The 26,754-nt window shown below is 39.8% G+C and overlaps 2 protein-coding genes across 3 annotated transcripts in view; one reads left to right on the forward strand and one right to left on the reverse strand.

The window, feature by feature from the left end:
- PDSS1 (decaprenyl diphosphate synthase subunit 1) overlaps nt 1-9,510 on the reverse strand; it is a 21,734-nt gene extending 12,224 nt beyond the window's left edge. The window contains 5 exon segments of the mRNA XM_041488528.1: nt 774-915; nt 6,160-6,290; nt 6,655-6,778; nt 7,638-7,702; nt 9,216-9,510. Of these exon segments, the coding sequence (XP_041344462.1) occupies nt 774-915; nt 6,160-6,290; nt 6,655-6,778; nt 7,638-7,702; nt 9,216-9,509 (756 nt within the window). The 5' untranslated portion in view covers nt 9,510.
- LOC121364819 (protein adenylyltransferase SelO-like) overlaps nt 9,508-26,754 on the forward strand; it is a 25,265-nt gene continuing 8,018 nt past the window's right edge. For both annotated transcript variants that reach the window (XR_005956909.1, XM_041488412.1), the window contains exons 1-16: nt 9,508-9,682; nt 11,006-11,124; nt 11,361-11,489; nt 12,216-12,280; nt 12,384-12,440; nt 12,540-12,638; nt 16,679-16,746; nt 17,469-17,556; nt 18,409-18,478; nt 19,143-19,215; nt 19,777-19,860; nt 21,946-22,075; nt 22,599-22,643; nt 22,732-22,813; nt 22,903-22,995; nt 26,401-26,480. Coding sequence is in view for 1 of the 2 variants with exons in the window: in XM_041488412.1 (XP_041344346.1) it covers nt 9,508-9,682; nt 11,006-11,124; nt 11,361-11,489; nt 12,216-12,280; nt 12,384-12,440; nt 12,540-12,638; nt 16,679-16,746; nt 17,469-17,556; nt 18,409-18,478; nt 19,143-19,215; nt 19,777-19,860; nt 21,946-22,075; nt 22,599-22,643; nt 22,732-22,813; nt 22,903-22,995; nt 26,401-26,480 (1,457 nt within the window). In the remaining variant the exon portion in view is untranslated. The remainder of the gene's footprint in view (nt 9,683-11,005; nt 11,125-11,360; nt 11,490-12,215; nt 12,281-12,383; nt 12,441-12,539; nt 12,639-16,678; nt 16,747-17,468; nt 17,557-18,408; nt 18,479-19,142; nt 19,216-19,776; nt 19,861-21,945; nt 22,076-22,598; nt 22,644-22,731; nt 22,814-22,902; nt 22,996-26,400; nt 26,481-26,754) is intronic.

Here is a 26,754-nt window from a genome sequence, read left to right on the forward strand (position 1 = left end):
GTTTTTTTTGAACATTAGTTCTCTATTTGACCATTCTCTTGAGGCTGTTACGCCATGTGAACTCTGAATTGCCCCAGGTTCCTTCCTTGTATTTTCTGGTGAAGGCCTTTCTTGTAATGCTCTGTGAAAAAAGGACCAATTTGAAAAAAAATTTCCCGCTGACTGAAAACTTTTTGTGTTCACCACTGAATCAGCATTCAGGATGAGGTGCAAATTTTAAAGTATTTCAACAGTACTGCAGAGAATGGCACAGGGAATGCAAAATCAGTAATAATCACAGAATGGGCCAGGTTGGAAGGGACCACAGTCATCTGGTCCAACCTCCCTGCTCAAGCAGGGTCATCCCAGAGCACATTGCACAGGATTGCATCTTGAATCTCTCCAGTGAGGGTGTCCCCGAAGCCTCTCTGGGCAATCTGTTCACATTCAGGTGGAACTTCCTGTGCATCAGTTTTTGCCCACTGCCTCTTGTCCCATTACTTGAGAAGAGCCTGGATCTTCCTGACACTGCTTTCAGACACCGACGATGAGGGCCCCTCTCAGCTGTCTCTTCTGAACAGGTCCAACAACAACACACTTCAATCATTCATCATCTAATGCTTCCAACAGTTCAGAAAAGGAAAACACATTTGTCTCACCCACAAACTGTGCACACCTCTTCATATGTTTTTCTGACATTTCCCAAGACCTAGCCGTAGTAACGCTACAAACCTCAAGGCATTTGTGCTCTGCTGAAATTCAAAGGCAAGTCTTGCACATATTAGCAAACTCACTTTCCTTTCTCCCCAGATTTGATTAAGTGTCCTTTTTCCTCTGCGAGAATTTGCATCATCAATAACATCATCATGAACTAGGCTGGCTGTATGGATCATCTCAGCAATTATGGCCACAGAGCGCTGGCTTGCCTGCACCTCCCTGAAATAAAAAAACAAGACCTGTCAAATAATTAAATCAATTATATATGCTGCAATACACTACAAAATCTCTATTAAAAACCAAACAAAAAAATGTTCCTCTGAAAACAGCTGTCACGGCTTTTTCCTGGTCTGACCCCCTTCTTTCAAACCTGGAATTAGGAAGACAAGAGAAAGTAAGATCACATTAGTACAGTAAGTGCAGAGGGATGAGTCCATCCTCACTAGCCTATTTCTACATTGCTGCATTAACAGTACTGCAAAACTCCTGTGTTATTGACTTTAATCCCTCTAAATCCAGACTGCAGTAAATAGCACAGCATCAAGGATGCTTGGCTCCAAGACTGAAGTCTGGAAAACAGCAGAGAAAACAATGCCAGGTAGCTCTGTAGATGAGCTTTAAGTTTTCCTTATCTCTGTTGCTCTACCTATAAATGTGGCACCACAAACTCTCTACAGCTGGATAACTCTCCTGAGCAGCAAGCTGGAGAGATCAGAACGAACAGAAACCTGCATTCTACATTTGAAAGACATAACTCACAGATCTTATCCTTTATGTTATCTGATTACCTTAAAACCCCAGAGGTTCTTCAGAAGCCCGAGGAATTAACTACAATTCTACTGCAACCACTTTAGCAGTGTAAACACCAACTACCTAACACTTATTGGAACTCAGCCTTTGGAAAGATCTAACACTGATGATTCAACTCTCAGTAGTTCACACTACTTTTTTTTTTTTAAAACTAGGTGAAAAGAAGGTAAGGGAAGAACACAGAAGCAATTATCTAGAGAACAAAACTGGCAATAAAACACACAAAAGAGCCAACCTAGCTCACACAAAAGACCCTTGGTATCCAGCTTCCACTGTCATCTGGTATTTTTCTGTTTTCGTCATGGATTACATGCAGGATCCCAGAAATGGCTATCCCAGTCAGCCCTGCCTCATAGGTGTAACAAGTCCACATGGACATTTAAAATACCCCACACACAAAACAATAACACAAGAAACCCAAAAACAATGCAAGAAAGAAACATACCCTACTTCTGGTATACAGACAACAGAGAAAATCATACTATTTTACAGAAGAACAGAAAAAGAACTGAAACAGAAGATCATTTCAGCTCAGCTAAGGGAATTTAAAGCTTTCTTGAACTGCCTATGTCCTTTAAAATGTAGTGATTAATCACAAAATGAAAGAACATATTGCAGTCTGCTGACATAACCCTGCATTATGACACCTACCTCTATACAGAATTCTGCACTGCTGTCAGTGGGAGTTCTACATCCTGAATAACAGCAGGATGAATGGGTAGCTCATAGGCTGCGAAAATATGGCTTTCACACAACAGAAAATTAGAGCTGGAAACCTTCATGGTTGTTTGGAGGCAAGTCTTAATGTGGACTAGTGATTTAATCAAATGCTAGTTCAGTGTAAATAGTTTTCCAAAATAAACTACTCTTACTAAGTAGGAGAAAACTTACCTTCAAAAAACTGTAAAGGTCTCCAGCCTCTTTCATGCACTGTTCTCCTTTTGGGGATTCCCTTTTTCATTAATTATGTCAGTAGACTGGATTTCCTGCTGGGAAGCAGCAGCAAATGGCAACACTCACTGACACACTGAAATATTTCAGTAGTATGAAGACAGCACAAAACCAGTTATTTCAAAAGCAGGTTCTGAAAAGTTCTGCATTATACTCTATCTTATCTCTGACAATGACTAAAAATGGCATAGGAATATTCATGGTTTCCAGAATGTTGTATCAAATGTGAAAATTTAATCTGAAGGAGTTTTAAAACTAGTATTTCCACAAAGTCTCAAGCAAGGTTCTTGCCACTGCTGGCAAAAAAAGTTCTGCAATAGTTTCCTACATGTATCTTGTGAGACTAATTCTAGATCAGAGCATGCCTATTTTAGAGGAAGACACACAAACCCCAGGATCCTTCTCATCCCCTGCTATTTTTCATTCAGCTTCTCCTGCAAAACAAAAGCAAAAAGTGGCAGTAACTCAACAGATAACAGCAAATCCAGTAAGTGGAAAGATGCCATTTTTAGGTCATTCTCAAAGTAAAGATACCCTGAGATTATGTGTATTTACAGATACTTTATACAACTAATCATGTTGTTTTTCAGTAGGACCTCCTGCTTGATTCAGTGATAAGGTTTTATAGATCTACTGTACCCTGAGATGTTTTCCATTACAGAATTTGTTTCATGAACACTGAACAAGGCTAACCATACAGATTAAGAAACCCCAAATGTCTCCCTCCAAATATCCCTGTCCAAAACCAAAACAAATAATCAAAACCACCCAACAACAGTGAGGGGTGAACTCAAAACCACACAAACCAGCATTTACACTCTCCAACAAAAAATTTGGAGGCAATGTGTTTGCAGTAAGTAAATACTGCCAGTTTAAGGACAGGAAATGAGCATAAGAACTTGCAAAATTGTTGTGCTGTGGCCGCAGTCCTTCAAGAATCTTTCTTCTGCTAAGGCCCTGGGGCTGAAAGAAGCAATCATCTCAGAAACAGAGTCTGTGACACAGAAGGGTCTTGCAAACCAGGGGAAGCACAGAGACTGCATGTGCAAACACCAGAGGAAACTGCAGAGCAGCTGACACCAGGGCTTTTGACAATAACAGTTTGGAGGAGTGAAACAAAAGGGAACTAAGGTTGTTGGCAGGTTCTATCTTGAGGAAATATTCCATCAAGTTTAGCCATGTCATTTTATTTGTTTCTCACACTATTATGATGAATTTATTTCCCTTCCCCACCACCCTCCCCCAAACTTTTGTGCTCACTCTTTCACCTATTATCATTGTAATTCTCTAGCCCTCTCTTATCTGCCTCTCTCTTTTTGGCTGTAGGAAAAGAAATAAAAACTCTCATTTGCAAACACCTTTAGAGAATACAGAAACACTAGGTATTGTCAGGCTAAGTGATAATTCTGTAAAGTTCTTCACACAGGCATGTGAAGAAATCCAGGCAGTGGATGTGTGAAATTGAGGGTTTGCATGACCCCAACTTGAACTATTTACAATTCTTACTCTCACACAAAGCAAAGTTGCTATCAATAAGCAAAAAGCACTGCTCAAGGGACTTAAAAGACTCAGGGTAGGATTTAGGTCACTTAAAACTTTAAGAGAAGAGAAACAACACACTTCAGTCACTTATCTTTCTGGTAATAATTCAGGTAATTATTTATACAACTGTCATTTTCGTTATTATGTCATTTTCCTTATTATTATCACAATAAAGTGACTCACTCTGGGGCTGGCTACTGCAAAGCAAACTCTTGCCCCAGGCACATGTAGCACTTTCTTACTGGCATAGGGCAGGTCTCAATATGCTTTGAGCATACAGGCAAATTCAGTCTTTCTGCTGCTACCTCTCTTTGATTCACTGTTCAACTCCCACACTGTATGACATCCCTTCCAGCCTTCTCAGTACTGCACACATGATTTTGTTCACAAGCTTTTCATGCTACACACTAGAATGAGACAAAACTATTTTTACCATTATTTTGATTCCAATGATGCTCCAAAAACTCACCGTCCCTGTTGCTGAAAGTCTACTCCTAAATTTCCATTCTCTTAGAAACATAATGCTCTGTCTTAAGTAGCTCTTTCACTCTATTCCTGATAAATTTGTAGGCCACAAGTCCTCAATCTTCATTATTATCTTTGCAATCCACCCCTGAAGTCAGCTGGACTTAAATTATTTTGAGCACAGGGATCAGACATGCTGATGATTTCAGGAAGTGTGATATACGCTCCCGTAGCTGATCTGGATGGCTGATGCATGCCAGGATATCTGGGAGGTTTTTCATAACAAAGGTGGTTGCAAACCACACTGGGGTTATGCCCTAATGGGACACCTAAGACCCTACAAGCTCAATCAGAAAGTTTTGGTTTACTGTGCTTCCTTACATTTCACCATAGATGGATGATCATCAAGAATGACTCTGCCATCAAAAAGTGCCACCCTCATGCTCCTGTTTTTCATGTCAAGATCACCCATGAAAATATTAAGCCAGTCAGTGGCAAAAGGTAGCCCTGAGGATTTTCACAACCAAGATTGTTCCTTTTGCTTCCTCAGAGTCGATGACAGGAAGCAGTCCTGAACTGACAACAGAATCTGGCTGAAGCAAAGTTCATTAATCCTGTAACATTTTTCCTAAAACAAGGGGAACTGGCACACAGAGGAAAGGATGCTGCCAGCTCAGTTTTTCTTTCTCCTTCAAAAGTGTATTCACATAAAAGGGGGTCCAGGGTGGAGGGTGCTATCCATGCAACAAAATATATGCCATGCTCTGAGGTAGTAATCAAGTGCAACAAGGGACTAAACTAGTCCTACAGAGAGAAAATGGTGCAAGAGCTCAGAGAAATCCTTTAAGAATGACAAATTAGTCTAGAAATATTTCTGGAAAGAGACCAAAGATTATCGACTTTAAATTCTATACAAGGCAAGACTGGAAGTGTTGCTGGAAGGCAGAGAAGACTCCAGCCAACATCTCTCCTCAAAATGCAAACAGAGCAGTTGACAGGAACATGTGGAGTGAAGCATTTGCAATGAGCCAGACTCAGGAGTGATAGAGAATACAGGCCAAGCATGATCTTCTGCTCAGTTAAAACTGCTTTCAAGTAACTTGGAGATCATAAGGATTACACCAAACTAATTAGCTTAGAATCTTACATAAAGTGTAGAAACTTGCTACTAGAGAGTGGGGAAAAAAACTCTTACTGTTTTCAAAGTCTCACAGCTTTGAACATACTCAGACCACCTCTTCAACAGTTTTTCAGAATAATTACTAAAAAAAAATCTATGAAGGTCTCTTCTCACAGCCAACTTCTTACCTGTGACCAGAGTTTAACAGGAACAGGTGTGGTTACAAATGAAAAATATTAAATGAAGTTTATATAGTTTCAAAGATTATTAAAGGTTCTAATAAAGCATTTATGCAAGAAGGTAGAATTGACTAAAAGCCTTACAAATATTGTAATTCAGCAACATTATTTATCCACCCTGCTTACAAGTGCAGTATAGTCCACAATTTAACACATGGAAATATGTAATAAACCCAGCAGTTCCTTTTGCACTTACAACTGCAAAAATACAGCTTCAAGATGGAACTTACATTCAGGTTTTACAGAAGAGCATTTTATTTTCATAAAGTATTTTTCAGAAACACAAGAATGATAACTTTCAAGCGTGATGTGTGTATCTGAAAGTGACCAACTCACTTGGAATTATTATGGTGAATGTTGCAAGCCCGAGCCATTAGCACCACAATCATTGGTCGAAAGGCCTTTCCCTTCCCATCAAAGTAATAATCACACATTTCCTTAAGTTCTGCTGCAGAGACCAGCAATTCCTATAAGAAGGACAAGAGCATTTCAGCATAGAAGTCACAAAGTCAGTCTCTTTAGTGTAAGTAAAACAGTATGCATGTATAAGGTTATTGCTTGCATTCATTTCACCCAGTGCAAGCTCAAGTTATTTTTAAAATTACTGTGAGTAATCTGAAATGTAAATGATCCATTCCAGCACTGCAAATCAGAAGAAAAAATTGCATTCTGGTTCTATAAAATATGAGAAATGCTCCATTTGCCTTCAGTTTAAGTTTCAGACAGCAGTTCATAAACATAAATCACACTATGTCAATAAATATCCAAACTGATGGCTGCTATTAAACACAATCATCATGACATCCCAGCACAGTCACCAAAATCCCTTACCTTTTTAATATCTTCATAGAGATTCTTCAAGTCTTTTCTACCAAGCTGAAAAGGATCTTGGTATTTTTCATCACTAATTGTCTTACTGCAGCTGCACCACTGGGATGTACTTGTGTGATGAAACCTGGTGACAGTGTTTTTCAAGAGAGGAGTCTTGTTAGAAGTCAAGCTCCCCTGATTCCCCATACACAAACATCTGAAAGGATTTCTTTCTCTCCCTCTCCCCTCACACCCCATTTAACCAAATGGCTAAAATACATGAAGACATGAAAACACTCTTTTGCAGGCGGACAGTAAGGTACAAGGACAGAAAAGCTGTGCGTTGATGATCATATAACTCTGGGACCTGGCAAAGTGCATTTGGCAAACACAGACACACTCTGCCCATCACAGATCCCAGATTTTCTGAGACACCGAACACTACGCTGCTCTCAATCTATTCCTTTTGAATATATCATGGATAGTGTAGCCTATACTTGCAGACAGAGCTTTCACTTCTGGAAACCCAACAATAGTTGTTTCTGTTACTTTCTTCCCTCTCAAGTAAACTCCTGATAAAATATTCCTGACTTAGGTTTGGTATTTTTTCCTTTGTATATGCAGCTACATAATAAATTAAATCAATACTTTCAGGTAGTGTGATGATGCTAGGAAAATTCATCAAAAAAGGGTGAAAGCTCCACCTGGATGCATTAAGATGCATTTAACTTAGGAGATTTGTTTGTTTCTTTCCTGGATTTGAAGTTTCTTCTTCTTCTGTTTCCTTTTCCAAAGTGAACCATATGTATTTTCTTGCACGCAACATTCTTGCTTTGTTACTCTCCAGGACAGACGACTGAGATTCAAACTCAGCACTACAACAGCAGTCTACACTGGAGTAAATAACTTTATTTTCAAAGTTTACAGCTCAGAGATGCAACTACCCAGTTCACCCAATAACTATGTCCTTAGCCACTACACAACAATGTAAATCTCCAACTTACCGCCAAAATATGCTACATATTTTTGGAAACAAGAAAGTGGAACTTCTTTGGGTAATGTGACAAATCTGCACAAAATAAAACCAGGGATAGTTTATTAGAACTTTAAACTGACATAAAACATTTGACTACAAAAAAAATGTATCCATCACCATTGCTCTATTTCTCCATTTTAACAAAGCAGCGAAGGGAGTCTCCTAACCCCTTCCACACCACGTGAGACACGAGTGCACACTTCATCAGGCACACGGAAATGACTCTTCTGCTCCGGAGCCTTGGACTTTCTCCCCTCGCAGGCCCAGCCCAGGAGGCTTATCACTTAAATTACTAAAGCTGCTCCAATAAAACCTTGCTTTTGCACTTGAGCAAGGTGCAATTTTCAAACGTTCCCTGCCTGGCAGATAAACCTGGACTGCACCAAGGCACAGAGAAAAGGACGAGTTGTTTCAGTACACTAAGAGAAAATCACGTCCTTGTTTTCCCCTGAAGCAATTTCAATTCTGCCTGCTGTTTATAATTTACACCTTCCCATCTTCCCTGCTAGATATCCAGAACCTAACTTCCAAATCCAGCAATCTCTCCAAGGACCGCTCCCTGCAGACAGAGCCCAGGAGCGTGGGGGAAGAAAGGCACAGTCCCAGGTACAGGATTCCAGCAGATACAGGCTGAGGAAGGAAGTAGAGCTCTTGCTGCGCTCCTGGGAGCGCTGCCAGGAAGTACCGAGCCCTGCCCAATGCTGGGCTGAGCCAACCTAAAATCACTGCAATCCACGTGTTCACCAAACTGCCTCTGGAAAAACTCACACGGAGCCGCTCAAGGAGACCTGCTCCTCCTGCCTCGGCATCTCCTCATACGTGGATTAAAGTAAAGTCTCTCTCTCCTTGGACAGTGGGAGACAAACAAAAGCACTGCAATGGCTCAAGGGCACTCTTCCATCCTCCGTGCTTACACAAGGCCACGCAAGGAGACAAAGGAAGGCGAGGAGCCCAAACTTATCCAGATCTGCAACCCACTGCTGTCTGACTTCAGTGTCCGGCCCTACGGCTGAGACATTCCTAAGTCGCTCTCTCGGACCTCTCACCGCGTTCTGTTGCTAAAAATAGCTGATCTCTTCCTGCTCTTCCTTCAGCGTGGGCACACAAGCACACTCCCTCCTTCACACTGCCGCTTGACCCTGGAACAGCGGCGGTGCGGGATGCTGGACACGTTCGCCAGAGCACTTTCCCTGTCCCGGGTCAGGACAGCCCGGGCACCTCAGCGAGGCTCAGAAAGCAGCCTGGCCTTGTGAAGAAGCTCCAAACCAAGGCAGTGAGTGAACTGCCCCCATTACCGCTCACGACGCTAACACACACAAACGCCTTCAAAATCTCACACTAATGAGAACCACTTCCCCTGCTCCCACCTAGGGCCGGCTCCGAGAGGCTCACACACTGACCGCTGGGCTCACACACTGACCAGCGCTGAAAACCCCCAGTCCGGAATTTAACCTTGCACCGAGCGCGCTCCTGCCCCCAGCAAGAACCCCCCCGGCAGGGAGCCGCCCCCGGGCCGTGGCGCTTCCCGGCGGAGGCTGCGGAACGCCGAGGGAGCGGCGGCCGCGGTGCCCGCCCGGCCCGGCGCCCCCCGCCCCATTCATTCCGCGCCCGCCCGGCGGCACCAGGCGCCGCTCCGCCACCACCACCGCAAGGCCATGGTGTCCCCCAGCCCCGCCGCGCCGGCACCGCCTCCCGGCACCGCCGCGACCCGGACGCGGAAGCCCCGCGCCGCCACCGCCCTCCGGCCCGGTGCCGGGCGGGCACCCCGACGCCCTCTTTGAGGGCGGGAGACCTCAGGCCGGGTTCGTGGGTGACTCTGCAAGGCGAGGCTGGGGCACATGCGGTGGTGCCCCTGGCTGCCCGCCTGCCTGGCCTGGGGCTGTGTGGCCGCGCTGTGCGGCTCCCGCGGGCTCTGCCCGGCCCCGAACGCCTCCCGCCCCGAGCCGGGTCAGTGCCCGCCGCGCCGGGCCGCGGAGCTCTGCGCCTGGGCCCTGTCCTCCGACAGCCTCCTAGGTACGGCCTGCCCGGCCGGGGTCTGTGCTCCTGCCCTGCCCGGTCCGGGGTCTGTGCTCCTGCCCTGCCCTGTCCCGGGGCTCTGTGCTCCTGCCCTGCCCTGTCCCGGGGCTCTGTGCTCCTGCCCTGCCCGGTCCGGGGTCTGTGCTCCTGCCCTGCCCGGCGCTTTTGCTTGTTGGGTTGTAGCAGCTCCTGAAGCAGTAACTAAGTGAAGACCTGATGCACACAGTCAAATATAGTTTTAGAATTAAAACTAGATTAAGGAGCTGCTTCCCCCACCCCGAGTCCCAATTATTGTGTTAGTGCAGAGTTGATAACCTGACACATCTCTGGAAGTACACAAAGCATTCTAGCTCTCCTAGCTCTCGGGCATACAAAACTGCTTGTAATCATAGTGCTAATTGATATGATAACATTACAGAACTAATTTCATCAGGTGATACAATTACTTGTGAGCATTAAGAAATAATCGTCAGTGATAAATCTTGTGGCAGCTGGCTATAACAGGATCTGTCATTAGAGGTAGTGAGAAACATGGCTAGATGCAAGGCTCCAGAGATGCTAACTAACTTAAAATTTTTACAAAACAGTGTCTATGAGGTACTGGGATTTTATAATGAATGTGGAATTGTAACACTGTTGCAAGCAAAAGTCCATAAAGATGGTAAACCACACCATTTTAAAACAATATTTGTCCTCTGTTACCATGGAAAAGGGCACAGAGTAGGACTAAAGGAAAAATGAAGCACAAATTCTGAGTACACATGTGTGCTACAGCAAGAGCTACATCTTCCAAACCATTCATTCACTGTTTACATTACTCAGAAAAGATTCATCTGTTTTCATGGTATGTGTGGTGATCATTGCTGCATGGGGACTGTACACAGCAGTCATTGGTGCACAGTGACTTAAATTTGTTGCACTACATTGTTCAGCTGTGGGGAAAGCTGAACTTCTCTGTCTCCTGCAGATATCTTTTAGGGTGTATATAATTGAGTGCAACATCAGACTGCCCTGAGACTGTTCCAGTCACACTATTCAATCTATTCTCAGATATGGTTTAGATCTTAAAACTAGAATGCCCTGGTAGATTCTTTAACTGCAGAACTTTAACTCAGTCCTTTTCAGAAATTCCAAACATTAAAATCCTAAATTTGTTTGGGCTTGCTTTTCATGAAGGCTTAATATACATTGGTAAAGTTGGAATAATACAAGTTTTAATTGTTTTTTAAGCATTTTGGCTGAATTTAAGAGGAAATATATTGAGAATAATATGAGTAATTGTTTTTTATATGGCATTTGTTGTCTGTTTCATGTTTACAGATCCTTTTCCAGTTGATGTGATCCAAGAAAATTATGTCCGTAATGTGAGAAACTGCATTTTTTCAGTTGTCTATCCTACACCTTTTAAATCTAGAGTTCGTCTTGTAGCTGTTTCAAAGGTTGGCTATTGTTTTTTTATTCCTCTCTAATTAGTAGAAATTATTAATACATGTCCTAAAGTATATTTTAATATTCATATGCTATTTATCGTGGAACATCTTCTCAATAAATACTTTAAACAAACAGAGCATTTAAAACATATTGTGAGATATCTTTTAATGATGAAATCTGTAGAGAAAATATGTTCATTACCACTGACAATTTGATCATGTTCAACTATTATTTTTTTCTCCAGGCAGTTCTTGAAAATATTTTGGATCTTGATATATCTGTCAAAGGATCATCTGGTTTTCTGGAGTTCATCAGTGGTGGGAAAGTGATATCTGGGTCTGTTCCACTGGCCCATAGGTATGGGGGTCACCAGGTAAGTATGGCATTCGTCCTTCCAGGTGGAATTGTGTAGGTCTTTCCTTGTGAATTACACCTGGATAATACCTGTAAGTACATGAGTGTGTGCCTGTGAGTACATGAGTGCTTACTAACAGTTTGATTGCAGACTTGTTCTTTGCAATGGGCTGCAGGTGGAAAAGAACTATAATATCCTTCCACAGTAGCCTGTTTACTTGCTCTGCTTTTGTTTATGCCTGAAGCAAATAATCTTTTTAACTTTCATTAGCTGCTGATTCTGCTTAGCACCCCAGCAGCCTGGCCAACTATTAGTATTAGCTAATACTAATAGCTCAGAGGAGTGGAGAAGGACAGAGCCTCACTGCAACACCATGATTACTAAGGTTCAAGTTTCATTGAAATGGCTATGATTATTCATGGAGAAGAATGCTAGAATTTGATTTGTAATTTCCAATTAAAAAAACCTAAACAAGCCATGTGGGTTTAAAGGCTCATTATACAAAAAAGACAGGTCTGTAGCTGTACGTTGTAGCTGGAAGGTAAAAAAAAAAAAAGAGGATTACTGGTATTACTGTGGTTTTCTGATTCATTTGTGGAGTGAGTGTGGAAGCACAGCTTTAGGGCTGAACATTTTAATGTGAGCAAATGTGTCTTTTGTGAGGTCTTAGATTTAATCTGTATTGTTTCAAGTATAACTTCTATAAATGATAGAGGACAATAACTTGATTTTAATTTTTGTCAGTTTGGTAGCTGGGCAGGTCAGCTGGGGGATGGAAGAGCCCACTTGATCGGAGTATATACAAACAGGTGTGACTTTTTTTTAAGTGTCTGATTGAACTCTGTGTTCAGTTTAACTGATTCATGGTTAACCTGAGGTCTATTGTTAAAAATGCCAATGGTATTTTTGCAGGCATGGTGAGAGGTGGGAACTGCAATTAAAAGGGTCAGGAAAGACCCCATACTCCAGGTAAGTGGCAGTTACTCTATGTACTCTAAAACAGAATGTTTTCTTTTTGAAATTTACTTTGATTTTATGACCTGTTCCTTATTTCTGTGTTCTCCGTAGGAATGGTGATGGGAGAGCTGTGCTTCGCTCTTCTGTTCGAGAGTTTCTGTGCAGTGAGGCCATGCACTATCTTGGAATTCCTACAAGCAGAGCTGCTAGGTATTTTTCTTTCCTTTGTTCAGAGTATACTAATTTACAGGTAATTTTGTGACTGAGTTTCACTGAACATCAATAAAACAGGGCAGTTAGTTTCCAAGATGAAAGATCTCTTCAATATGTATGCAATCAGAACAAAATATATTCTCCACAGATTTTTGGATAAAACTTTCCAATAATAATAAACTCCATCAATTAATTGCATCACATAGTTTGCTGGATGCTAGAAATGCAACTTAACTTTAGAGTAGTAAAGACTAATTTCTGTAAAGTCAATTCAAATTCTAGAATCTAGCCAACTAGGAAAATGTTGAACTGTCATTTTTGTACTGTCATTTTTAAGATTGCTGGGAAAAACTGTCAGTCATCTGAACAAACATTAATATTGCAGGTAGAACTGAATGTAGACAGTTACTCTCAATTCTTTATCTATGCAAACACCCCTTGAGCAGAGAGAGAGAGTTTGTAAAAAAAAATCCTAAAACTAATTCTGTGGGAATCAAAGGAGACTAACACATTCATTCATTTGGATGATTTTCTCAGAATCAAGTAACTGAATATTTTCAGATGATCGTGTTTAAAATACCAAGTTTATTTTGTGTTCTAAGTAGTCTCAAGCTGTACTGCAGTGTTTCAGGCTTTAAAGAAAGCAAATGTTCTGCAGAAAAGGCCTGTACTCAGCTGCCACATGGCTAGGTGTCTGTATTTGCAAAGTGTCTGCAAATCTCTTTAGCATTAGTTCTAACTCATTTGCTCTGTTGAAGTGCAGTGTTTGTAAATGACATTTTTGATGGTTTATTCACTGACTTCATCTTGAGACTCTTTGCTCTTGGCTCTAAATGCAGAACTTTAAATCTGTCTGAATATCAGCAGGAAATAATTTGGCAGGTTAGAGCCTCTCTTTGCTGTCGTCTCAACAAATTGTTCAGTGCAAAACCAGTATGAAATTACCCCTTTACTGTGCACGAATTCTACTGAGCACACAGTGTGCTTTAGCTCTCTGCTGGCAGATTGGTTAAATGCCTGGCTCTCTTAACTGTTGTACAAGCCCTGCAGACTGTTTGCAAGACTTAATTTGGAAAAACCCCAGCTGACAGCCATATTCTTCCCGATGGGGAGCTGTTGCACTGAGGCTGGTGGGATGCACTTAACAGAGGTCTTGTCAAGTCTTGGCAGAAGTGGGAGGAAAAACCTTATGGCTTACCCCAGAACACCCAGCAGGTTGGTTTGCTCTATTAATTTTAAGTTCCCAGTGGGGTGCTACAGTTTATGACTGTAAGGCCAGATACAGAACACTTCATACAGTACCATTTTAGTCACATACTGACACTACCAGTGAGCAGTGTTACACGTTAAGTCAAAAGAGTGAGCCAATATGCATAGTTTTCCAAATGGCTTTACTTGCATGGGCCTTGATGTTCATGCAGAACAGCAGGCAGAGCACTGGGAGTGTAAAGTCAAACCCTTAAGTGAGAGCCAGGTAGGGAGGGATATCATCCATCCATCCATCCATCCATCCATCCATGCATCCTTCTGTGAATGCTGTTCCAGCTTCTTTGCTGTGAGAGCAATTCCAGTGCTCTGTTTCCTATGGGTGAGTGTACAGCTGGTCTGCTGCTGCCTTCTCTCCAGTAATGGTGCTTACCAACTGCAAGGACCATTGGAGAACTTTTCTAGTGGGAATGTATCTCTGTGTGGCTGCTCAGCTACTGGCCAGCTCTCAAGTGTTGCACATCCATACTAACTAAATGTTGATGCCCCCATGGATTTTTTATCTGCAGTAGAAATGCTGGTATTCTGTACGAATTTTTCACAGAGCCTGCTAGGAGTTACACAGTAAAAAGGAAACAACCTTTCTGGCAGAGGTCTGTTCAAAACAGTAAAGTTTAATAGCACAACTTTTGTGCCTTCTGTCCCCTAGTGCTCTGCTGCACACACTATTTTGTAGGTGTCTGAGGTTCCTTCTCTGTTTCTAATTTTTTTTTTTGTTTTCTCTTGAAGGATTAAGATTTTCTTCTTCCATCTCATTTACATCAGAGCTTTTTGTACTTAATCCTACAGACATACCAATTGGTTTCAAATGAGTATTAAAAAAAAAAAAACAACCCAAAACCTAACTCTACTTGTATCAGTACAGTTCCAGTAAAAGGAACAGATTGATTTCTGTGTATTGTTCCCCTCCCGAAATAATTCATTGCCTGTTCTTTGCAGTTAACAGAACATTCAATCTGAATAGCTACTAGGTATCTTCAAAAAAACTGAATACAATAGCAATAATTTAGTTTCAAACCCACAGTTACTGTTGCAAGCAACTGCACTAGGTAAGACTTCATGCTGTTTCTTTTCATGACCTTTTTGTACATATTTATGTTTATATGGATTTCCTACATTTTTGGTTCAACTGAATTCTTTCTAAAATTTCAATGCTCAAGTATGTAAAACAAGAATCTAGTGTACTTCCAAAATTAAACTCTTGGGAATTAATGCTGTGACTATCTCCAGTCATATTTATGAATGGAATAATAGGTCTGTCTCTTGTTCTTTACTGTGTACCTTGAAGAAAAGTTTAGTTCTGTCTTCTCTGCTGTGTTGAACTACCTAGTAGCAGATATAAATAACTGCATTAAATACCAAATAGCGTGCCACCCAACTGTATTTTGAATCATGGAATCGTAATTTGGTTTGGAAGAGACTTCTACTGGTCTAGTCCAATTCCCCCTCAATGAGTAGGGACATCTTCACTAGATCAGGCTGTTCAAAGCCCCCTCCAACCTGACTCTGAATATTTCCATGGATGGGGCATCTACTGCCTTTCTGGGGCAACCTGTTCAGTGTCTCACCACCCTCTGAGTAAAAACTTCATCCTAACATCTGACCTAAACCTGCCCTCTTTCAGTTTACAGCCATTCCTCCTTGTCCTATTGCCAGAGGCCCTGGTAAAGGGTAGCTGTCCTGCTCTCTTGTAGCCTCTTTTGGGGACTGGAAGGGGCTGTAATATCTCCCCTTACTCCCGATGAACAGCCCCAGCTCTCAGTTTGTCTTCACAGGAGAGGTGCTCCAACTCTCTGGTCATTTCTGGATCCACTCCAATAGGTCCATGTCTCTCTTGAGTAGAAGAATATTTTCCAATTATCAACAAGCAACGATAAAGAAGAATTATACAAAGTGAGCTAAATTATCCTCCTGCTAGAGTCTTGAACAAGGAGTCTTCTGTGCCTATTGAGGGGATAAAATCTTTTCAGAAGATGGCACCAAGCAGGATTGTCAGTGTAATTCCAGTTGTTTCAGAGAGAAAACTTCCTACTTGTTAACCTTAGAGGAACATGATGCCATTGTTTGTGAGGATTGTGAGTTTGTGAGGATTGATTTTCCCTGACAGAACAGAAAATACAAGGAAATTACATATTTTATTTAAACAAATTAATGCAAGTTATGAAACATTTTAAAGCAAGTTGTACTGAACTCTCATGAACCTTAATATTTGGATAAACTTGAAATTTATAGAATGTGCAGAATTTTAAGGTAAATTAAAGGAAGAGATTGGTTTTAAAAATCCAAGTATCAGTAGCAGTGATTGCAAAGGGTCACAGACCTGTCCCCGAAGTTTCTGACATAATTTTGACTCATGTAAAGGGCAACCCCATCTGATACAACGGTTTGGTTTCTGATTTCTCTCTCCTCAAAATTTCCATGTTGTCCCCAGGGAAACTGGGGCTTACTTAATGTTACAATCACACTAATCTGTCACTGAGCTTCCAAATGAATGCATTGCTCTTTTTGAGAGCAGATATCTCCCCAAGAACAGTGAGAGTAATGAAATTGGGAAACACTGTATTAAATACAAAATAAATGCATCTTGGCTATGAATCTTGTTAAGCCTCAGTATCTTCTTTGCCTGTGTCATTTGTAAATACAAAGCTATGCCACCAAAACAATCTTTCTTCTTATGAAAAAAAATGAATTTGTATAAAATATCACTTTGATCTTCATTATGAATTACTTTTGCTAAGATAACTTTTAACATTCATTTCTTGTTTCTACAGCTTAGTTGTAAGTGATGATGATGTGTGGAGAGACCAGTTTTACAATGGAAATATTAAGAAAGAAAGAGGTAATGAACATATTTTAAAATACTACAACATTGTAACTTAATTCTCCATGAAAAAATATGTAATAAAAAGTAATAAGTTGGCTTAATTTAATTGATTATGATTTAAAACCTCTCCTGAGAAAATCAATCTCAAACATATTGGTTTGAAGAAATGGTTTGAAGAATTGGTTTGAAGAATTGGTTGAAGAAATGAAGCCCTCTGAACTGGTCTTCTATGATTGTGGCATACGTATTGAAAGAATATAATTTTGATTTTCATTTCCCATTACAAAAATGATATTGAAATCTAGAGAAGTTTTCCATTGTTTTGATAGCAATACCAGGATGGGTGGAATGCAACTGTGGCCATGTCATTGCTACATCATCTATCTACACCTGCCTGAAAAAGACAGAGATGGCATAGCAGGGGGAGAAAATCTGTTTGTGTTCTTTCTTTGAGGCTGGCAATTCTGGAGTGATTCTAGTATTAATGCACTAACAGAATTTTGCCTGTGGTTGCTAGTATAACAAATCAAGCTTTATCATTAAAATGCATGTGTAGTAAAATAATGTTATACATATTCATCTGTTATGTGTTAGGCATACTTACAAAAATACCATTTTAACTGTGTATATACAAACTCTGTGTCTATAGAAACAACACATGGTGGCTTTTGCTATGGAACTGTTTTAGTTTGCTGGTGCTCTGTTTACATTTAAACACACTTGTCTTTATATTTAAGGTGCAATAGTGCTACGACTTGCCAAATCGTGGTTTCGTATAGGATCCTTGGAAATCTTAGCTCACTCTGGGGAGCTGGACTTACTGAGGTTTGAACTGAATCTTCACAGTAACTGAAATAGTTTTCTCAACCATCAAATTACATTAGAATTCATGTATACAGTTGGAATTTAGACATAAATTATTTAGCAAGTGAGATTACGTAATTTAGAAAGGTAACCTGCTATGCTACACAAGCATACCAAAGATCTTACCTCACAAGGGTAAAACCCTTGAGATGTTTCTAAAGGCCTGGATCTTACAAAATGAGGAAAGTTTTATACCTAAGTAGCTCTGGTAACTAAGCACTAGGGAGGAATTGTTTGTTTTGGAAAGATTTGTAAGTTGAAAGTGTAAGTTTCTATATTTCTCAGAATTCTGTGACAGTTCCTGCAAATTTCAATGCATGTATCCCATTTCCCTAAGCCTGTCTTGTAGGAATGTGGAGAACTGTTTTGGGAGCAGCCAGCTACTGTGGAAGTAACCCTACTCCATAAGACTTCAGCCATAACATTTTCTTTGTGAGAATTCTGATGTAGAATGGTTATTCCTTGTAATCTTATATTGTTTTTTTGGAAATGCAAACTCTTTTTATTTCCTAAAAAAATGGATATTGCTGCATGCAGAACCATGTCCTGATGTGTTCTGGAGATTTAATGTGGGGATAATTTTAACTCTGTGTGGTAGTCTCCAGTCATATTTATGACTACAACCTTAGGTTTTATCTCTAAGCATTTTGGAAGAGCTTAATCTAATATTCATTGGAATACATAGACCAAGTTTTTTAATAATTATTTGTGGCAAGCTGTAGATCAGCATTTTGCTGTTTGAAAACAAGAATTTTTAATTATCAGTTCCAAAGTACCAGTGTTGTTTAAAGAATTCTGTTTCTGCTGTTACAGAAGATTGCTAGACTTTATCATCCAGGAACATTTTCCATCAATAGCTATGAATGATTCAAATAGATACCTGGTAAGTCTTTCTTAAGAGTAATTTTTATTTTCCAGAAGCATGTGAACAAAAATTACAGCAAGATCTTCACAATGTCAAGTTTTACAAGATTTTAAAATTTGAAATGAGCTTCCACTGTTTATTAGCAAAAGTTGTTAATTCTCTGCAATAAAAATCTGCTTCTTGATTTTTTTTTTTTGTTTGTTTTCTCAAAGTTAAATATGAACATTTCTTACCAGTTTCCATTTTGGAAATGTTTATTGTGAAGCTTCCATTTTCTGTTGTATTTTATTCTCTTACTGCTCAGGTTGTCAGTAAACAGTGGTCATGTTGTGATGAAGTGTGCTTTTGCTAATGTAAATGTAGTATATATAGTATATTCTAGTATACTGCCTAGTATATATAGTGTCTTTTTTTAAAATTAATTTTACTTCTTAATTTTAATTTTGATTTTACTTCTTAATTTCTTTAAGGGCATCTGTGTATACTTATTTAACTATAGTCTTTGCTGGATAAGGTTATTATGCATTCACATAATTTAGAATGGGAATGACAAGTCCTGACAGACAGATACCTGAATTTGAAAAATAGAATGTATTACATATTTCTGAAGCGAATAAAATGCTTATGTATTTCAATATTTTTGATACAGAGAACTTGAAGTAAAAGATTTATTTGATTTCAGGAATTTTTCTCTACAGTCGTGTCAGAGACTGCAAATCTCATTTCCTTGTGGATGTCTGTGGGGTTTGCACATGGTAAGGTGACAGATGGCATTGGGTTTAGGAGAGGGGCACTTCACAGTAATGTACTTAAAAATGGCTTTTATTTGTCACCATGGTATTTTGTGCTGCTGATGTCTTCACCTACAGCTTTGTCTGCCATGCAAGGGGCTTTTGTAACAGAGTTACGCTGTCTGATCTCTCAGCACAGCTCTGACAGGATGAGAATGGGGGAGCAAGAATTCTCAGAGCTGCTGCAGCAGTGCAGTGTACAAAGGCAGGGTGCTGATGCCATGTGTGACTTTAACTGCTCTGAATTTGATCCCTCCACACAAAGCCCTGGCCTGTTACAGGGCACAGGACACGATGCTGTCCGGCTCTGCTGCAGATTTGTGGGATTAACCCCCAAACAGTGCAGGAGCAGCAGCCTGGGTGTGCTGCGGGGCCTGGGCTGGGGGCAGAGGGATGGGTACGTTTTCCAGAGCCTAATTCCTGAGAATTCTCTAAATTCGGTGCACCTGTTTCACAGCAAATTGCCTAGAGACTGGGGTTCAAGTGGAATTTTAACTTTTGTTTCTCCTTTCTGTTTAACTGTAGGTGTGTGCAATACAGATAACTTCAGTTTATTGTCCATAACAATAGATTATGGTCCATTTGGATTTATGGACTCCTATGACCCAAGTAAGTGTAGCATTTGTTTTTTTGGTGTTGGTTTTTTTTTTTGGGTTTTTTTTTTTTTTTTTTTTGTACTTAAAATAATCTTTTTGTATTAAATCATATAGTTTCCATTGCATGAAAACTCCTTTCATTATTACTAGAAAAACCCTAAGCATGTGTACTGTTTGAAGATCTTTAGAAAAAAAAAATTGCATTAGTGATGAGTTTTATGGTAGACTATATAGGTTGCATTCAAGGACTAAAATTCTTGTTAAGGAAATATTACTATTAAACCCATTTCCATGAGAGTGTTTCCACTTGAACACCATCAATTCAATAGATGCTACAACAGAAGCCTAGAAAACTAAAAATTGTTTATTGCTGGAAGCAGCCAAAAGCAGAAGTGGAATGCAGTAACTTTGCATGCATGAAAGCTCTAGTTTTATAGTCATGTGAGTTAATTATCTGTTGGAAGAAAAGAAATCAAACCTACACAGTCATGGTAACCTTTTTTTGAAATTCTTAGCTCAGTCAGTCTGGGATTGATAGATACAGGTTCAATATGTACATAAATGTGTATTCTTAGAATATTGTTTATAGTTTGCAACTGAATAAACTTCAGAATCAGCAGTGGTTATCTTGCTATGTGTTTTCATGCCTGCAGCCTCAAATTAAGGAAAAGTCATGAGAATAAATGTCATATTGTTTCTGTTGTATTGAACAAAATGGGGATTTTTTGCTTTTAGATCTTTCTTTATAGGGCGGGCTAACCCCAGCTGGCAATTAAGGAACAAGCCACTTGTTCACTCCCCCTGCTGTGGGCTGAGGGAGACAATTGGAAAAGCAAGACTAAGAAAAATTTATGGGTCAAGATAACGACATTTGTATAAGTCAAGGGGAAAAAAATGGCAGGAGTGACCAGCAAGTGATGCAAAGATAATCACTCACCATATGTCACCACCAGACTGATGCCAAGTCAGTTCCCAAGCAACAACTGCCTTGGAAAAACTACCCCCAGTTTTTATTGCTGATCATGATGTTGTAAATGTGGAGTATCCCTTTGGTCAGCTGAGCTCAGCTGTCCCAGCTGCATCCCCTCCTAGCTGGCCCACTCCAGCCTCATTTTCTGGGGTTACAGACTGAGCACAGAGCCTTGACGCTGGGCCAGCCCTGCTGAGCAATGTGTAGAACATTGCTATGCTATCAGCACTGTTTTGGTCCCAAGTCCAACACACAGCGCCAGACAGGCTGCTGTGAAGAGAACCGACTCTGTCCCAGGCAGACAGTGCACCCTAGAGCCAGACGAGAGGTGTTGGAACCACGGATTGGAGCCACTCAGCAGATCTGACAGATGAGTTGGGAGTCTCCTCCTTAAAGCTCCCTTTGCTGTCAGTGTCCTCTGAGGACTGGGGCGATGCTGCGTGTGTTGAACAGCTTATCTGGGTTTGATCTGAGTGAGGGGTTCCCACTGATCCCCTCAGAGGCTGCTGCTGTAGACAGGCGTACATTTTGCTTCTGGATACTTGTAACTTGCATGACATGGTATTTGTTATCTCCCAGATAATGGATTTGCATACTGGAACACATTAGGCCTAATTTTCATGTGAATACAAAGCTTGCTTGTCCAATTGAAACATATCTTGCTTAGGTGGCCTATTAAATACATATTTACTATATGTGTGACTTTTCCATAAATACTTGAATCTTGAATCTAGTTGGATGTTTGTTTGTTTATTCTATGTGCTAAATAGTAGTACTAGATGTAGTAAAATACTGGGTTTAAGTGTGAAAGACTGTTTTTAATGCAAAATGTTTTTCTTCTCTGTAACCATCTGAATTTACCTTGTATCTTTAGGTAGGAAAATTTCACTTGTGACACATGGGAACTTGTGTGTGAAGGATGTATTCCTTAGATTTGCAAATAATAGATTTTGAGTTAACTCACTTTAAATAAGTATTCTTGTGATCTGATTTTAAATATTTAGTAGTTTTAGGTCTTCTATAAGTTTGCTGTGTAAGAACAAAAATGAATATATTTCAATATTTTAACACTGATTTTTTTAATTGTAATTACTCTGTTATGGAAAAGTAATGTTTTGTTTGAAACAGATTTTGTTCCAAACACATCTGATGATGAAAGGAGGTATAAAATAGGAAATCAGGCAAGTGTTGGGCTGTTTAATCTGAGCAAGCTGTTGCAAGCTCTAAAACCTTTATTGGATCCCAGGCAAAAGCAGCTGTAAGTAATCCTTAAAATATCATAATGCTTAAAGAAACTAGTGAGATGGGAGACACTGTAATCACCATATGCTTAGAAAAGAAAGGGATTTGCTTTTAATTTTTTTTTTTTTAACTGGAAATTGATTCTGCATTAATTGTTGGCCAGAATAAAATTGGAGGGTGGGGAGAAGTTTTTGTTGGTCAGAAATAGTAGTAAAATAGGACCACAGGGAGTTATTAGATGTTGTGTGATCCTTTCTCCTTTCACTAACGTAGGACCTTTGCCTGTAGTTTTCTGTTCTAAGTTTGCCTAGCTTGTTTTTTAAGACACTTAGGAACACCATGCATCCTCCTGAAGTAATGAAGGAGTATTTTAATAGCCTCTTGTGAAGATTCTTATGTGAAGAGCAGATCCCAGATGATTCAGAATATCAGTGTTTCTGAGAGAGCAGGCAGACGTTTTCGTTGTTTAGTGTACAGCAGGATTATACCTGCAGCAGCATTTTAGTTCCTTAGAACTTGACATTTCTTCTGTTTTGCAGGGCTTCCCAAATTTTGGAGGGGTATGGTGAGCACTATCACAGTCGGTATGCACTTTCAGAACTGAAACCTTCTAGTCACAATGCTATAAAATATATAATGTTCACAACTTCCATACTGTGTTACTATTTTCAGTTTTACAGAACTATTCAAAACAAAATTGGGTCTTCTTGGGGAGAATGAGAATGATAACTATTTGATTGCTTTCCTCTTAAAAGTGAGTTTACTTTGCTAATTTTGTTGGCAAACACCTGAACTGGTACCTCACACTTGAAAAGTACTCATAGAAGAATCTTTATTCACTAGATTATGGAAGATACAAGGGCTGATTTTACAATGACATTCCGAGAGCTGAGTGAAATTACTGCAGAGCAGTTAAAGGAGCTCCATATTCCTGAGGTATAAGTACAAGCACCCAATCCTAGGAATACTTAATATAAAAAGAGTAAATCAAGTTGGACATAACTCTGATGTAGTAGATGCTATCTCAAGCCATGATTTGTCTTGATGGGAAATTTGTTATTGTGTCATTATTAAGGGACAGAGGGACTAATACACCTGTGTCAGGCTACCACCCCTTGTTAAGCCTGTATCTGGTAATGATGAATATGTTAATGAAAAGTGTTAATGAAAGGTGCATTCAAGTCAGATTTTCAGCCTTTGGTACAGGTCCAATATGAGTAGTCATAAATACTCATACACAACTGGGAATGTGATTTTTGTCACATTTAATGTGGGTCTGCTACAAAGAATTTTCTTCTCCTTCATCTCCCTGTTTTTTTGTTGTTTTGTTTAAGAATACCTTTTGTCCAACAAGTGCACAGGGCTCATGCGGAAAATTTCACCCTCAGGTCAACCAGACTGTTCCTGGCATGGGTTTACCAGGTGGCCTAAACCTCTGCTCTCAGGCATATTTACTTATCTTGGTATCTAATGATAAGTGAGATTCCATCTCAATATAAACTCCTGCTACAATTCTTTGCCTAGAGTGGCCTCTGCCCTTCTTGAGCAAGAGATTGGTTTTAAATGTAACATTTTGCTATTGTGTCCTGCTCAGCCTGCTATCTCATCCTGTGTTGCTGCTAACTTAGCCTAAACTTATTCTTCAGAACCAAGTGTAACCATATATAAAGACATGAGAGTATTTAAATTTTTTACCTGCATGTAGTGCAATCTTTGAAAGTGGAAATATAGCTGAAATATTTGAACTGGACTGAGATGCTAGGCAAGTCATAATTGAATAAAAAAGAAAAAGAGAAATTCTGAAAAGGAAGCTTGTAATCTGGTTCTGAAAAGGAACCTAAACTGGAAAGAAAAATAGCCTTTTTGCGAGAGCCAAAATGATTTTTTTTTTCTTTTATTCTTTAATGCAGTGCCTTTTCCATGTGATGAATGTTGTTCATCTTGCCTGGGAAACTTCATTGCCTTCCCCAAACATCTGATTTATGTCTGTTTTTGAAGCCAATTTAAAATGACAGCAGGTGGACTTAGGAGGTTGTTTTAAGGTAGCAGGATGACAATGTAAAACACAGAATGAAAATGAGGAGTTGATGGTTCTTTTGCCAAGTATAATTAAGTGGGTTTGAGCAAATTCTCTGGTTTTCCTTGTTTTCTTCTGTTAAGTAAGAGTTCTATCCTGACCTTTTCTATGAACTTGAAGCCATTAAGAGTTTAAAAGTTTAGATGCTCTAGAGGTAAGCAACAAAAACCTCAGGAGTTGTGGCTTTGGAATTAATTGTTTGCACAGGAGGGTGATAAGAGGATGGGTGTATTTGTAAGAGAAGGTATTTTTGTCATAGAACTCAAAGAATTTTTCCATTTATGGAAACTCCAGCTTCCCATCTTTGAAGGTGTTGGCTGAGGAACCAGCGATTGTGGTGTAGTTCTGATCCTGCTGCTGCACCGAGGGTCATTTCCAGCCTTCACTTGATAGCAAGCTGGTATTTTTTTTTTTTTCCCACACAAGGAAATTATTTAGCCCACAGATTCTGAGTTCCAAAACTGATGTGGAAAAACAAGTACAATTTTATGCTGGTAAACAGTTTTCAATGTTTTAAAGAACTTCAATTATAAAGTAATTTCACCTCTGTTTATTTACACACCGATGCTTTCATGAATAAGTTTTCATATTGATTTGTACATTGCTTAAGATTTTTTCAGCTGCATACCAAAATTGCCCTAAAAATGCCAGAATCCTTTGGGAACACTGCAGGAGTCCTTATATTTAGTATTAACTGAAAACGTTCTGAAATTCCTCCTAAAGCAGCCTAACTGCACATCTTTGAACAAATGCTTGATTCTCATACTGACCTGTTATCCACCTGCCTCATTCCCAGCTCTTAGTCATTTCTGTGTTCATTTTTTATGATCAAATATAGTTTTCATATATTTTTTTACTCTTATTCATAAAAAAAAACCCCAAAACCAAAAAACCCAGATGGGATAAAAACTTTTTCTTCTTACTTTAATTTCCCTTAACTTTTTTTTTTTTCCTCAAATATGTGCTGTTTACCTCCTTTTATCTATGTCCATTTCTTCCTAATCTCTTCTTTCTCTGAAGTTAATTTTTTCTCTGTGAGCTTTGGCTGCTTTCAGCTGAGGAATATGAAGCAGCTGTTGCCTCAGTGCCATCAGCCAGGGAGGCCTGGTTTGTGTTTGCTGTCCATCACTGGAGGCAGTAATCCCAAGCAGTAACCCCAAGCTCTGATTTCTTGCTGTCAGCATTTTCCAAGTTCTGTTTTGTGTCCTGCTGTCTCTGTTCTTCTGAGTTTTCTCCTATCCCTGTAGACTTTAGTTTCCTTTTTCTTCATCTTTTCTCTATTTATATATTTTGCTTATTGCACAATTTTTGATGAAAAGCAACTCTGTGAATATATCTGACCCATGTACAAGTCTCAGAAGAGAGTGAATCCTGTAATTGTGTAGCTTAAATAGGTCAGACAATAAGCAAAGGAAGAACAGGGGTGAAGTGCTAGAGGTGTTTAGGTAAAATTTATCATAACAGAGATGGATTCCTGTGGATGTATCATGCTAGCAAAAATAAATAATTTGAATACAGAGGAAAAGATACTAGTAGAATGTTTAGATTCTTCTTGGTAGGTTATCATACATTTGCCTTTTAAATCCTTTTATTGTTCATTGTCCTGGTTTCATCTGGGATAGAGTTAATTTTTTTCCTAGTAGCTGGTACAGTGCCATGTTTTGGATTCAGATTGTGAATAATGCTGATAACACACTGATGGTTTAGTTGCTGCTGAGCAGGGCTTACACTAAGTCAAGGACTTTTCAGCTTCTTGTGGTGCCCTGCCAGGAAGGAGGCTGGGGGTGGACATGAAGCTGGGAGGGGACAGAGCCAGGACAGCTGACACACACTGGCCAAAGGGATATCCCACAGCACTTGGTGCCATGCTCAGCAAATAAACTCGGGGAGAGCTCGGGGGGGATACCCTGCTTGGGAACTGGCTGGGCACAGGTTGGTGAGCAATTGTTTTTTCATTTGCATTACTTGTTTCTGTTGGGTTTTATTTCTCTCTCCTTTTTATAATTTCCTTTTTATTGCTATTATTACTATTATTATTGTTATTATGAAATTATTTCAATTATTAACTGATCATATCTCAACCCATGAGTTTTCTTACTTTTAACCTTACTTTAAACCCCAGTTGAGGGGAAGCATGAGCAAGTGGTTATGTGAGGCCTAGTTGCCAGCTGGGGCTAAAGCACAGTATTTGTTACTTACTTCGGTTGTTGCTTAACAGAAAAATAATTCTGATTATCTGTCAATAAATGTTTCCCTCTCTTTAGGAGTTCTGGGCTCTCCAGGATCTGGGTAAACACAAATTATTTTCAGAATGGGTTACTATGTACCTCCTGAGATTAAACAGGTAAGTCTGATTGCAGTTTAAAGTGTGTATTTGCCAGAAGCAGGCAACTTTATTCTGCAGTGATTTTGCACAGTCTTTAGTGGGTCTAATAAACTGGCCCAAACATGGTTTCATACACCTTTTTTTGTTTTCTTGACTCTACATTGTGCTGGATTCAACAGTAATTACTGCTGTAGTTTTGTTTTAACACTCAGGTACATAAAAATGACATTGTAGGAGTAATTTCTATTCTTTGTCCTTCATTGAGCACCTGATCAGTGTTCTTTGGTCAACA

The sequence above is a fragment of the Pyrgilauda ruficollis genome, unplaced genomic scaffold (assembly GCF_017590135.1).
Source record: "Pyrgilauda ruficollis isolate IOZ18807 unplaced genomic scaffold, ASM1759013v1 scaffold12, whole genome shotgun sequence".
NCBI lineage: Eukaryota > Metazoa > Chordata > Aves > Passeriformes > Passeridae > Pyrgilauda > Pyrgilauda ruficollis.